At 36.0% G+C, this 12,692-nt stretch overlaps 1 protein-coding gene across 1 annotated transcript in view; it reads left to right on the top strand.

Annotated features, from left to right (window-relative positions):
- Positions 1 to 7,946: 7,946 nt before the first annotated feature.
- PLCL1 (phospholipase C-like 1) overlaps positions 7,947 to 12,692 on the top strand; it is a 66,967-nt gene continuing 62,221 nt past the window's right edge. The window contains exon 1 of the mRNA XM_011974556.1: positions 7,947 to 10,754. Within this exon, the coding sequence (XP_011829946.1) occupies positions 8,334 to 10,754 (2,421 nt within the window). The 5' untranslated portion in view covers positions 7,947 to 8,333. The remainder of the gene's footprint in view (positions 10,755 to 12,692) is intronic.

The following is a 12,692-nucleotide window of genomic DNA, read 5'->3' as shown; positions in this document are numbered from 1 at the left end:
TTTTGTTCAAGTTGACGCAGCTAAAGCAGAGTACTAACAAAACTACTCATTGCATGCAGCAGTGGGATTAGTGAAAAGGACCATGTTGTTGACTAGAAAAATGGAAGTTCACATACCTCATAACTGTATACGAAGCAGTGGACTGTGAAGGATACAAGAGGAAATTGGCAAGATTAAAATAAGAAACGAGGCCTTTCCATGAAAGCAGCTGACACTACAAAGGAGTGTAGTACTTCTGTTTAATATGCCTCATCAGCCTTTTATGCTCCTTTGTGGGCTTGGCTCATGAACATCTTTAATGTTATTTAAAGCTGTTTTTATTGTTTATTTAGAAGCATTCTTTATACATTTTACCCTAATTATTAAATTTGATGATCTTTGTTCTTATTTACTGATTTAATTAGCTACAAAATTCATACATTAATATTTATTCCAGACAACATTAGTGTTGGGATTAATGATTTTTTAAAGAACAAATCACTTGTACAATGCATAGCCCAGAGTAGGGGTTCAGTGAATCTTTGTGTAAATGAAAGTTGTATTTGAAATAATCCATGGGATGTGTATAACAAGAAACATTCTTGCAGAAGAACGCTAACTGGATGGAAACTATGCAGAAGAAGAGCTTGAGATAATCACTTTTATTTAGAGTGTCCCTTCTTAATGAGTTCTAATGAGCAAATGATTGCAGTGAGGTACAGCACAGGGGAAGCTTCTTCTGTTTAACAAAACAAATCAATGGTACTAACTACCCACTCTGAAATTGACTGGGTTTTTTTTTGTTTTTTTTTTGTTTGTTTTTTGTTTTTCTCTGCACTCTATCGCTAGCTTTGCCTGTAGAACATCAATTATTTTTGCTTCCAAGTGAAGAGAGTCATTTCAGAGAAGATGTGTAAAATTTAGAGGGTCACTGGCTGCCTATATTTTAATTAGTATCCCATCCCCACCACAGCATATGTATCAGAGTGGGTTTCCTAAAGGAGATGGCTTTAGTGCATTTTGTTAAATGAATCACCTTTTATAAATAAAATTTAATGGTAAATTAAGACATAGAACTTAATTTGGCTAGAGAAATGTGCATGCATACACTTAGCATTGCCTTTAATTAATTCTGTTGACTTAGAAGATGATGTAGACAATAAATGCTTTCTTTATTGATCATAAAATAACTGTTCAGATCCTCACCAATAAGGCACCCACTGGGGAAGGTCAATGGTTTACTTGGGTTATGCTTCTCAATAGTGGCTATTAGGACCTCCGCTCCCACTGTATCACACAGTGACCCTGGGTAAGTCACATGGTGTTAACCATAAATAAGTGCATCACCTGTTTGTGTCTCTGCATTAAGGAACTGGAGTTGACCGTGGGAGTAATACTTGGGAAATTTTAACATGAAATTAATGGTATAATTCTACAGTTGCAGTCTTTCCTTTTCTGAAACTTGAAGGCAACAGATATAATGATGATCCCATCTCCCCCACCACCTTGAATTTTGTGTGAAGAGTTAGGCCTTGTGTATGGGTATGGGTTTTCTCCAGACCACTTAACTGCCAAACATGGATGTGATTTTGGGCATAGGCCCATTGGACAGGCAAAGTGTGTGCATCAGAGCTGAATTCCATTCTGTGATCACAATCCAGGTTAGTGAAGCCAACATTTTTGAGGATAGCCCTCTCCTGGATTGATTACTCTCTGCCTCTGCCTGTTGTTCAGTCTCATTTGGGGCCACTCTATCTCACTTAGTGTATGGTAGCCATCCTGACTGTCTTTCCCACCGCAGGACTTTTGTTCCTTCCCTGGAACCCTTTACTCTCAGCTCATATCATGGCTGCAGTTTGGGTCTCATTTTGTTCTCTATCCTAGGCATCTTAAAAGGAACATAAGACAGTTAGCAGTCTTATGTTCTTGCCCAAGTTAGCAGTAACTGCTTAACTGCTTAACTGCTGAATTCAGTAAGCTATCTTCAGATCTTAATTTCCAGTACGCTTTCCTTTTAGTCTTGGCATCTGTGGAAGCTCATACTCCTGGTTTTCTTACCCTTCAGCTCTTTTATTCTTTTATCTGCCCAGCCTCTAAATACTGGTGTTCCTCTGGGTTTAGCCCATCTCCAACTGCTTTTATTTAATAGGTGACTCTACTCTGCTCAAGATTCTGTTTATCCCTTTACAGGTGTAACTTCCAACACTGAAACTGCAGCCCAGACTTCTCCCTGGAGGTTTGACTCATATATCCAACTTTCCATTGGACAACTTCACCTAGATGGCCCATAGTCATATAAAATCCACCATGGCTCAAAGTAAACTTAGTTTCCACTTCAACTTCACTTCCCCTAATATTTCATACCTCATTTAGTAATATTTCCATTCACTTCTCACTCAAACCAAAAACCTAGAAGTCATCCTTTATTCAGTCAAGAAGTTCTTGTTTTACCTCATGTTTCTTGATATTTCCCACTCCTCTTCATCCTTTTTATTAGGAACCTACCTAATCCCTTCATCCTTTTCATTAGGAATCCTTTTTATTGGGATACCTTCCTAATCTACCTAATACCTTCATCCTTTTTATTAGGAATCTAGCTCAGGCCATCATTATCTCTTTATTGTAATGCTGAATGAAATAGTCATCTAATGTACCATCTTCAGTTTTGTCCATATCAAATCCCTTTAGCACATATGCAGAATTATATATCTAAGATAAAAATGAAACCTTATCAGTTTCCTCCAAACTCTGTAATGTGCTAGGCTCCATCACAGAGTAGGTACCTATTCTTGTTTGTCAAATGAATAAATGAAGAATAAGACCAGAGGCCTCTCAATATCCAAGGTTGGAGCTTATCTGGATTCTAGATTGTGTATTGTCTACCATCCTTTGAGAATGTCGTGTATCAACCAAATTTTTGTTTCTCAGTTTTCCTTGGAACTTCACAAAACCAGAATGAATAGCATATTTTTATAGTGTATAGGTTGTATATAAGAACAGATAGGGTCCCTATGGTGAAAATCAAACCTATGTGCTATATGCTTATCTTTTAGTATAATCTATTAAATTTTTATTAATCATTTCTTAAGAGAACTTTTCAAATATAAATCTTTCCCTCCCTTACACTACGTAGCTAGAGTTCAGTGTTATGAAACAAAGATTCCTTCTCATCACAGTTTGACAATTGGTGTTTTGATTTCTAGTCTTTAGAGTTGTGTAAATTTGTTCTAACAAAGAATCATTTTAGAACTGTTTGCTTAAAACAACTTGCCAAAACACCAAAAAGTATATGTGATGATATAATTAGATGTTTAAACATGCTAATGAGGTCAAAGGCAGGGAAGCTTGGGCTTGGTATTTCCTTTACTCACTTTTAAATTTTCGTACAGTGCTTCAGTGTGCATTTTTCCCCCGTGTGTTAAAATATACATAACATAAAAGTTACAATTTAATCATTTTTAAGTGTGTAAGTACACTTAAGTACATAACCATTTTTAAGTGTATAAGCATTAGGTACATTCACATTTTTTGTGCAATTTCAGTATACTTTTTCCTGAAATTATATTTAAATAATTCAATATTTTCATGATTGAGACCCAAAACTTCCATTGAATAAGTAGAATTTTGGGGGGGCTTATCAATGTGTTTTGAAGAAAAATGATTTTGTGTTTTTTTATTTTGGTTAAGGAGCTTGCATTATATCCAATCTTATTGGGCTTAGGGAAAGCAAATGTCAATGGAAATTTATTTGATTTATCTGAACTTTGTTTCCAATTTTAGCTTAATAAAATAATTAAATATTTAAATAAATGTATTAAAATATTAAATATTTAGGAAGCTGAAAATCTTTTACTGTTGTGAAGAGTCCCATTTAATCATGATTGGTATCCTATTCCTAACAGTAGTAGATAAGCAACAATGTTGTAGAAAATAATTAAAAAATTGAAAAGACATTTGGCCATTTCCCCCTGTATTTTGAAATGATTTCTAAGTTTAGAAATCAGACCTTATAGCATAAGATTAGATAGAAATTATCTTTATTATATACATATATTAGAAACAGTGCTTATAGATAAATCAGTCTTATGTTGTTTTAACAAAAGAGTAAAATATTTGTCTATTGCTTTACTAGTTCATGAGACTCTTCTTGATTCTGATGATTGAATCCTTTATAAGATATTGATTGATTTCAAAAGACAGTAGATCCAAAATGTGAGGTATTATTTAGAGATGTTCAGAGACCATATAAACCCAATTTTGTTTATTTTTTTAGTTTAACTTATTTAAATGTGATTCCTTTCTTGAGAAATGATAACGTGGAGACTTATGTATAGAATGTTAGAAAGTAGAAAGGATTGAATTCAATGTCTGACTAATTATTGGACTCAACTGCAGTGTAAGGTTAAGCTTTAATGTAGGGGACAGAGGAATGACAATGCACTATTTATCTTAATAAATTTAAAGCTTTTGTTGTAAGCTGCTCAAAGAGAAACTTTGGTTGTGGGACAGGAGTCGGGTGGAAGTGGTATTGGTACTTCAGCCTCTTGCCTTCATTCTCGTGTGAGGAGAGTTAGCTTTGAAATAAACTGAAAGACCTTGGAGTTTATAAAAATCTCCTGGAAAGATGTTATGGTCATTGGAATCAGTTCAATCATCTAATGAGCTAGACATTGACTGGAGCACACTTGAACTGATAATAAACTTGGTTTCTTTTGGAAAGTGCCGAAAGTACCCATCTTCCCAATACATACATAACATAAAATTTACCGTCTGACCATTTTTAAGTATATAGTTGAATTGTGTTAAGTGTATAGTGAATCAAATTGACCCTCATTCAATCATCATCATCATAATTATTATATTTTGTATTTACCAAGAATGAAAACTGATACCTAACCTTCAACTTTTTCTAGTCTGTTTACCTTAATATTCCTTCTTTCCCACCACCAATCTGCCAAGATCTTCTTGAGGGAATACAGATGTAGGGGTGTAGGACTCTGGTGGTGAAGAAGCTTAGAAGATTTGGAGTCTTCCACCCTTCCTGTCTGCTGAGGCACCATTTCCATCTCCCCTCTTCTTTCCCAGCCTGTCAGAGCCAATAGCATGGCTATTGAAAGAACAGCATGATTGCTCTCTGAATCCAGACATTTTCCTTTCCTGTGGCAGACCTGGAGAAATATCAGAGTCCTGAACCTTTTCCAGCATATTTTGAATGTACATAATCTTGGCTGTAGTAATCAGCAGACAAACTAATTATTCATTCACACATGCTCTGGCCAAGTTTTAGCTCATTTGGAAACTTGTAATGACTTTGGATTCTGTCCTTTGTAAAATGACAACCTAAGAATCATATCTTTTTTGCTGGTTCCAAGTTTTAGGTGGGATTTTGATATAAGTTTTATAATCATGTAGGAATTGTGGGTCAAAACAAGAAATTAGCATTATGGGCAGGTGGATTCTTTTGCAGGCTAGATATAAAACATATATTTCTTGAAGGCTTGTCATGCTAGGGGGGAATGTCTTGATTTAAGGAGATATGGCAGAGGAGAGCCTTGTAAGAGAAAGCTATTCTGATAAGAGTGGTTTTGTTCTTACAAATAAACAGTGGCTCAAGTCAGTAACAGAGTGATAGACTATGGAGAATGCTAGCGTAATGTCATACTTGGGGTATAGGAACCATATACATTCATTTAGAGTAGCATTAATTTCCCATTTAATATTTGTTAGAAACTATTATAGATTTTATCACTCTGCTGACAACAATTCTATTTGGAACATGAACTGCTTATATAAAAATCATTTTTAATGTGAAAACTCTCATTAGCTTAAAACGCAAGTCAAAGGGTTAGCTTTAAAAGCTGAGTCACAATCTCATTTACCATCAGAATTCACAGTTTTCTTCTTTATTTTACTTGGTAGATTAATCCCGTCTCAGCAATGCCATTAGGTGCCTGCCTTGATGGTGTGGAAAAATACACACAAACATCTGATATTTCTAAGCATGTGAGTTGTGACAAATTTAAATGTGTTCTAATAGAGCATCTGTGTATAACTAGCTGAAGATTTATAGGTGTTTTTTAACTTAAGGATGAGGAAATTGACCACTATAGGATAATTAAAAATAGCAACTCTTTGTAAAAGCAGGAGCTAAGTTGTTAAATGCCAGGGCACCAACAGGCAATATTCTGTAATCTAAATTGGGTAATTTCTATCATTGTCACTTGAAGATCTGATATATATTGGAGTCAATGAATCATCCCACCAACATCTCATAACTAAAGCAAATTTTGTTTCCTTTTCATGGGTAGAGTTTTAGTCAATTGAATAATAAATTGTCCTGTCTTTTCTGAATCATAGGATAGGCAAGTTTATATAGGCAGAACTGATGACATGAGATCCCAGAGAAGATATTCTACCCTGTTTTAAAATATTTCCAATGAAGGATACGGTCCAGACTACTTTGGTTATAGTTTTCGGTATTTGAAATAGTAATCTCATGTGGTTGTTTTAAAAATATTTTCAATTTATCACTGAAGATTTGTCTGAAATGTTCAGAAGTCAGGAATGAATTAACTTCTGTATAATACCCAATATCCTGGTCAGTACCTACTCAGTCCTACAGTTACTGGGTGTATAAGGCAATGCTCCTCTTCCTTTGAAAAGCATAACCTTTGAAGCCCTTACAGTTTATAAAGAACAGTCATGCACTCAGTCTCACAATGACACTATGTTATATAAAAAGATTACTAATTCCTATCAGAAATTAAGATTGAGAGAGGTTAAGTGACTTACTCAAGGTCATATATTTAGGGAGTGGAATAATTACAACTCAAGAACATGGTGGTATGTGCCTGTAATCCCAGCTACTTGGGAGGCTGATGCAGGAGAGTCACGTGAACTCGGGAGGCGGAGGTTGCATTGCACTGAGGTCATGCCACTGCACTCCAGCCTGGGCAACAGAGCTGATTCTATCAAAAAAAAAAAAAAAAAAAAGAACAGTTATTTTTTCTCCAAGGACAAGGTACTTTGCACTCTACATTTTGCTGACTCTTTGGTATGCTCATAAAATTGGGCATGGTAAACATGCATTATGATGCTTTTGGGAAATTTGTTCCTGGGGCAGTCATGTGAATTGGGATGTGGTTGGGAGCATCATTAATTGAGTCTGTGGTCAGAACAGAGACTAGTATAAAGAAATACCCAGTTTAAGTGGCATCAGTCAGATATTCAGTGTAAATGAATTGGGAATGATAGACACAGTGGACAGTCCAAGACTGAAATGAAATCCATCATCTCATCGGTATTCAGAGGACTGGAACTGTATTTTAGGAAGGATGATAGGGGAGAAGGCCTAGATACAATCAAGAGGGAAACAGTCTCAAAAAATAGTAAACCTGCTTAAGTTACTCTCTTCTGAACGGATGAATTTTGATGACTTGTTGGCCCTGTTGGTCAGGGAAGGGTGAAATGGGCTGAGGAAACTGGAATTCTGTAACACTAAGATCCAAGGACACTTCCAGAAATGGCATTTGCAAGGTGGAAGTGTTTCCTGTAAAATCTTCCGGCAAAGGGCTTTGAAATTTAACTTATATTGGAAGAACCTTAAAAAGATAGTAGAGCCATTCATATTTCTATTTGGTTTAAGCTGTGCCTACTAATAACATTACACTGAAATGCAGGTGTGAATTCCTATAATGTTAAAATCAAATTGTTTACCTCAGTTTGAAAATTTGCTCAAATGTGAGTGATTGGCTATTGTTAGCTCTCAATTTGACTTTCAAGACACCTTGAAAAAACTTGAGAAAAAAAGTGATTTCTAGTTAAGCTGTTCAGTTAAGCACTTTGTGATACAAAGTATGTTAAGGTAAAACCATTTATTTAAATCCACCTTAAGAAAACCTCTTTAAAAGGTTGCAAAGTATAAATGAGGAAACCTTTAAAAATATACAGCTTTATTTCTGTTGCATATCTATTGGGAGTTGAGCTAGGTAGTTGAGGCACCAGCATGAGGTTCTTAAGAAATCTGCTTTAAGGAACAAATCAGAGTGATTTGTACTTAATACTTGATTTTGTTTCAAAGACCACACAGGCATCTGAAAAATAAGTTTTTGCCTGAATCCTATAATTTCAGTTTTCTTAGCAATTTCTCTTTTCTGAAACAGTGAAAAGGTAAACTTTAGGCTAGCCTCTATTCAAATAATCACAATATGTGAATTGAAGTTTGAGGAGTTCATAGAGTGTTACTGAATTTGTCTGTTTTCTAAAAGATATTGATTCATTCTTTTCAAATTGTTTTACAGGATCCTTCAAACCAAAAATGTGGTGGAAGAAAGAAAACCGTGTCTTTCAGCAGCATGCCATCGGAAAAGAAAATTAGCAGTGCAAATGACTGCATCAGCTTCATGCAAGCTGGCTGTGAGCTGAAGAAAGTCCGGCCAAATTCTCGCATTTACAACCGTTTTTTCACTCTGGACACAGACCTCCAAGCTCTTCGCTGGGAACCTTCAAAGAAAGACCTCGAGAAAGCCAAGCTTGATATTTCTGCCATAAAAGAGATCAGACTGGGGAAAAACACAGAAACATTTAGAAACAATGGCCTTGCTGACCAGATCTGTGAGGACTGTGCCTTTTCCATACTCCATGGGGAAAACTATGAGTCTCTGGACCTAGTTGCTAATTCAGCAGATGTGGCAAACATCTGGGTGTCTGGGTTACGGTACCTGGTTTCTCGAAGTAAGCAGCCTCTTGATTTTATGGAGGGCAACCAGAACACACCACGGTTCATGTGGTTGAAAACAGTGTTTGAAGCAGCAGATGTTGATGGGAATGGGATTATGTTGGAAGACACCTCGGTAGAGTTAATAAAACAACTCAACCCTACTCTGAAGGAAGCCAAGATCAGGTTAAAGTTTAAAGAAATCCAGAAGAGCAAGGAAAAACTAACCACCCGTGTGACCGAAGAGGAATTTTGTGAAGCTTTTTGTGAACTTTGCACCAGGCCAGAAGTGTATTTCTTACTTGTACAGATATCTAAAAACAAAGAATATTTGGATGCCAATGATCTCATGCTCTTTTTAGAAGCTGAGCAAGGAGTCACCCATATCACCGAGGATATGTGCTTAGACATCATAAGGAGACATGAACTTTCTGAAGAGGGACGTCAAAAAGGGTTTCTTGCAATTGATGGCTTTACCCAGTATTTATTGTCATCAGAATGTGACATTTTTGATCCTGAGCAAAAGAAGGTTGCCCAAGATATGACCCAGCCATTATCTCACTACTATATCAATGCCTCTCATAACACCTATCTAATAGAAGACCAGTTCAGGGGGCCAGCTGACATCAATGGGTATGTTAGAGCTTTGAAAATGGGCTGTCGAAGCATTGAACTCGATGTAAGTGATGGTTCCGATAATGAACCAATCCTTTGTAATCGAAATAACATGACAACACATGTTTCCTTTCGAAGTGTCATAGAGGTAATAAATAAATTTGCCTTTGTTGCTTCTGAATACCCACTCATTCTTTGCTTGGGAAATCATTGCTCCTTGCTACAGCAGAAGGTAATGGTTCAACAGATGAAAAAGGTCTTTGGCAATAAACTCTATACCGAAGCACCTTTGCCCTCAGAATCCTACCTCCCATCACCAGAAAAATTAAAAAGAATGATCATTGTGAAAGGAAAGAAGTTGCCTTCTGATCCAGATGTGTTAGAAGGAGAAGTAACAGATGAAGATGAAGAAGCCGAAATGTCTCGAAGGATGTCGGTAGATTACAATGGTGAGCAGAAACAAATCCGACTCTGTAGGGAGCTCTCTGATTTGGTATCTATTTGTAAATCTGTTCAGTACAGGGATTTTGAACTATCTATGAAAAGCCAAAACTATTGGGAAATTTGTTCATTTAGTGAAACAGAGGCCAGCCGCATTGCAAATGAGTACCCAGAGGATTTTGTTAATTATAATAAGAAGTTCTTATCAAGAATCTATCCCAGTGCCATGAGGATCGATTCCAGTAACTTGAATCCACAGGACTTTTGGAATTGTGGCTGTCAGATTGTAGCAATGAATTTTCAGACTCCAGGTCCAATGATGGACCTTCACACGGGCTGGTTTCTTCAAAATGGGGGATGTGGTTATGTTCTAAGGCCGTCTATCATGCGAGATGAAGTTTCTTACTTCAGCGCAAATACAAAGGGCATTGTACCTGGGGTGTCTCCTCTAGCTCTTCATATCAAGATCATCAGTGGTCAGAATTTCCCAAAGCCCAAGGGAGCTTGTGCCAAAGGGGATGTCATAGATCCCTATGTGTGTATAGAGATACACGGAATTCCAGCGGATTGTTCGGAACAAAGAACTAAAACTGTACAGCAAAACAGTGATAATCCTATTTTTGATGAAACTTTTGAGTTCCAAGTAAACCTACCTGAGCTGGCCATGATCCGTTTTGTTGCTCTGGATGATGACTACATTGGGGATGAGTTTATAGGGCAATATACGATACCATTTGAATGTTTGCAGCCTGGATATCGGCATGTTCCCCTGCGCTCTTTTGTGGGTGACATCATGGAGCACGTAACCCTTTTTGTCCACATAGCAATAACTAATCGAAGTGGAGGAGGAAAGGCACAGAAGCGCAGTCTTTCAGTGAGAATGGGGAAGAAAGTTCGGGAGTATACCATGCTCAGGAATATCGGTCTTAAAACCATTGATGACATCTTTAAAATAGCAGTTCATCCATTACGAGAAGCCATAGATATGAGAGAAAATATGCAGGTAGGAGAAACATCCTGCACTCTTCTTCCCTATTCCTGCTTATTCCTACCCTTCTAATGTTTTATTAATGAACTGATTTGCAAAAATTTATCAGAAAGATTGTTTAAGTCTGGGCGCGGTGACTCATGCCTATATCTCAGCACTTTGGGAGGCTGAGGCAGGTGGATCACTTGAGGCCAGGAGTTCGAGCCCAGCTTGGGAAACATGGTGAAACCCTGTATCTCTAAAAAAATACAAAAGTTAGCGAGGTGTGGTGGTGAGCATGTGTAGTCCCAGCTACCCAGGAGGCTGAGGTGGGAGAATTACTTGAGCCTGGGAGGTCAGTGATGCAGTGAGCTGTGATTGTACGAGTGCACTCCAGCCTGGGCAACAACAGAACAAGTCCCTGTCTGAAAATGAAAAAAGAAAGAAAGATGTGTAAACCTGTGTACCATTGAACTAAGTTCAGTATTGTCTTTGATAAAACAGATATATTTTATGTTTCTAACTGTGAATGCTGTGTTCAGTTCGGACTGAACTAAGATGTAGCAAAATGCTGTATATCCATTAAATATCCTTAGTACAAAACTGAATCGATATATGGAAATGTGCATCTGAAACAATGGGAAAAAAGTAGAATATACAATATATGTGTGTAATATATAAAAAATTATACAAACACACACATACTAATTACCAGTGTATATATAACATATTTGCAGATGTGAACATGAGAGAGAATTTGAAGTGATATAAAACAAGTGTAATGCCTATTAGGTTATTTTTTAGTTTTAAATTATGTATAATGACAACAATAATAAATTACTCCCCACAAGAACAAGTAAAACTAAACAAAAAAAAAATCAGCACTCAAACTTGTTGAAAAATATTTAACCTTGTCTTAGAAATGTGGTTTAATTGAAAGAACATGGGTTCTTGATTAAATCTATCCCTGTGCGATCTTCAGCAAATTATTTCAGGTCTCTGCTCATCAATATTCTCCACATAAAGAAACAAAAATAATTATACTTATCACAAGATTATTATTAGAGTAAAATTAGAGTATATGGAAATTGACTAGCCTCAACATTTAGAAATTCAATGTTAAGTTTTCTTTCCTTCATCAATGCTTATAATCTGAGACAGTGTTAAACTTAAAAAAAAAAACTACTTAATATACTTATTAGGCTAGTGTTATTAGATGCAAACAATAACAGATATTAACTGAGTACCTGCAATATGCAAAGTGGATATTATTCAATCCACTTTATTTCTTTAGCTGATGTGTTTATAATAATCCTCACCAAAAATCCCTGTTTTCAAGATAGAGAATAAATTTGAAAAGGTTAATGCATTTCCTAAATATTGCAAGTTAACAAATAACAATGTTAGCCTTTAAATCCAGGATTGCCAGTATTTAATAGAACAACAGGGTAAGTATAGTTAATAATAACTGCACATTTTAGAGTAACGTAAAGAGTCTAATTGGATTGTTTGCAAGTCAATGGATAAATGCTTGAGGGGATGCATACCCCATTCTTCATGATGTGCTTATTTCATATTGCATGCTTGTATCAAGACATCTCATGTACCTCATAAATATATATACCTACTATGTACCTACAAAAGTTAAAAATTAAAGAAAATAAATCCAGGATTGCCTAATACCAAAATCCATTACCATTATCATTCATGTGATGCAGAACCACAAACCCATGACACAGTTAAATACTTGTGGTGGGTTGTCTTAGCCACCATTTAAAAAATAGAATCCAAATAATATCAGCATATTCTATGTACCTTTTTCTGACATAATTCTAGTACTATTATAAATCCCTATGTTAGATTACTTATAAACCATTTCTGCACTTAACTTTATAGATTAGACTTTACATATTTTATATAATTCTTGAAATATGTACTTTGCATATTTTATATTATGTATTTAAAATACATAGA

This window comes from Mandrillus leucophaeus, unplaced genomic scaffold, assembly GCF_000951045.1.
Source record: "Mandrillus leucophaeus isolate KB7577 unplaced genomic scaffold, Mleu.le_1.0 Scaffold146, whole genome shotgun sequence".
In the NCBI taxonomy this organism is placed as follows: Eukaryota; Metazoa; Chordata; class Mammalia; order Primates; family Cercopithecidae; genus Mandrillus; species Mandrillus leucophaeus.
This window is presented reverse-complemented; position numbering and strand designations above follow the sequence as displayed.